The sequence below is a fragment of the Penaeus monodon genome, chromosome 22 (genome assembly GCF_015228065.2).
Source record: "Penaeus monodon isolate SGIC_2016 chromosome 22, NSTDA_Pmon_1, whole genome shotgun sequence".
In the NCBI taxonomy this organism is placed as follows: domain Eukaryota; kingdom Metazoa; phylum Arthropoda; class Malacostraca; order Decapoda; family Penaeidae; genus Penaeus; species Penaeus monodon.
The window spans coordinates 9,712,420-9,713,729 of NC_051407.1; the positions used below are offsets into that span (position 1 = coordinate 9,712,420).

At 42.3% G+C, this 1,310-nt stretch overlaps 1 protein-coding gene across 1 annotated transcript in view; it reads left to right on the forward strand.

The window, feature by feature from the left end:
- Positions 1-1,310, forward strand: part of LOC119586923 (insulin receptor-related protein-like) — a gene marked incomplete in the record, with an annotated part of 99,749 nt that overhangs the window by 91,516 nt on the left and 6,923 nt on the right. Inside the window, 2 exon segments of the mRNA XM_037935652.1 lie at positions 51-207; positions 1,057-1,282. Coding sequence (XP_037791580.1) covers positions 51-207; positions 1,057-1,282 — 383 coding nt within the window.

Genomic DNA, 1,310 nt, shown 5'->3' on the forward strand with positions numbered 1-1,310 from the left:
TCAACCCCAGTGCCGCTTTCATCCGACGTACCCTTTTCCGCACTGTCCAGGGGGGACCAGACACCCCGTTGCACTTGAAACTCCTGGCTGTTGCTCTCCTGGTCGGCGTGGTCCTCGTGGTCGTGCTGGCTCTCGTCACCAGAGTCTGCACGAAGCCGGACGAGAAGATTGTGACGACGCTGAACCCTATCTATGCGCAGGAATCCGGTAAACTTTTTTTAATGTGGAGATGCGAGAGCGTGTTTCTCTCTTGGTCTTCATCTTTTTCTTCTTTTTCTTTTTCTTTTTCTTTTTCTTCTTTTTCTTCTTTTTTCCTTTTCTTTTTCTTCTTTTTCGTTTCTTTCTCTTATTTCTCCTTTCTTCTTTTTTCTCTTTTTTTCTTCTCTTTCTCATCTTTATCCCTCGCTTCTTTTTATCTTTCCTCATCAATTTCTCTTCCTTTCTCTTTCTCTCTTCTTATTTCTTTCTGTCAATTTTCTTCTTCCTCATTAATTTTTTTCTATCTTCGTCTTTCTCTCTCTCTTTCTTTCTTTCTTTCTCTTTCTTTTCCATCCTCTCTCGTCCCCCATCTCTCATTTTCTATCTATCTCTTCTTTTTTCTCTCTATTTCTCTTTCTTTCTTTTCTTCCTCTTCTCCCTCCGTATCCCTCCCACATTATTTCTTTGCTTCTCCCATTTCTCTCCTATTTTACTTCCCACCAACTTTCGATCTTGACTGATTTCTACAACACACCTTTACCTGTTGCGATTAGATATTTTTACTAGATATATTTATCGGTTGACCTATATATTGAGCAGGAATAACACGCCTGCAGTTTCATTACTATAATTAAATTTAGGTGATACTTCGAATGGATTGAATTTTTATTAGACATTTTTCTTTTATTTTGGCCGCGGGAGGTAGAATATGATAGTCTAGACTAGTAGCTTATACGCATCATTAATCAGTGATCGTTATTTGATCATTGGCATACAAATACCCGCGTGGAAAACAATACCATAATTAATCCCACACTTCTCTCTGAAACCTCCCCCTCCCTCTCCCCGCTTGCCCAGGTCTCCCGGCGTGGATCCAGCACGTCTATGACATCATAGGAAGTCAGGATATCATTGATTCCTCTGACCTCCACGTCGAAGAAGGACCTCAGCTCGGGGAGGGGAAATTTGGCCTGGTCCTCAACGGTCGCCTGCGCCTCGAGGCCAAAAATATCCCGGTGGCGGTGAAGCAGGTGACCGATTTCCAAGCCAGGGAGGACATACTGCAGGAGGCCAAGTTGATGCTGTAATATTTTCTTTAATTTTCTTGCCTT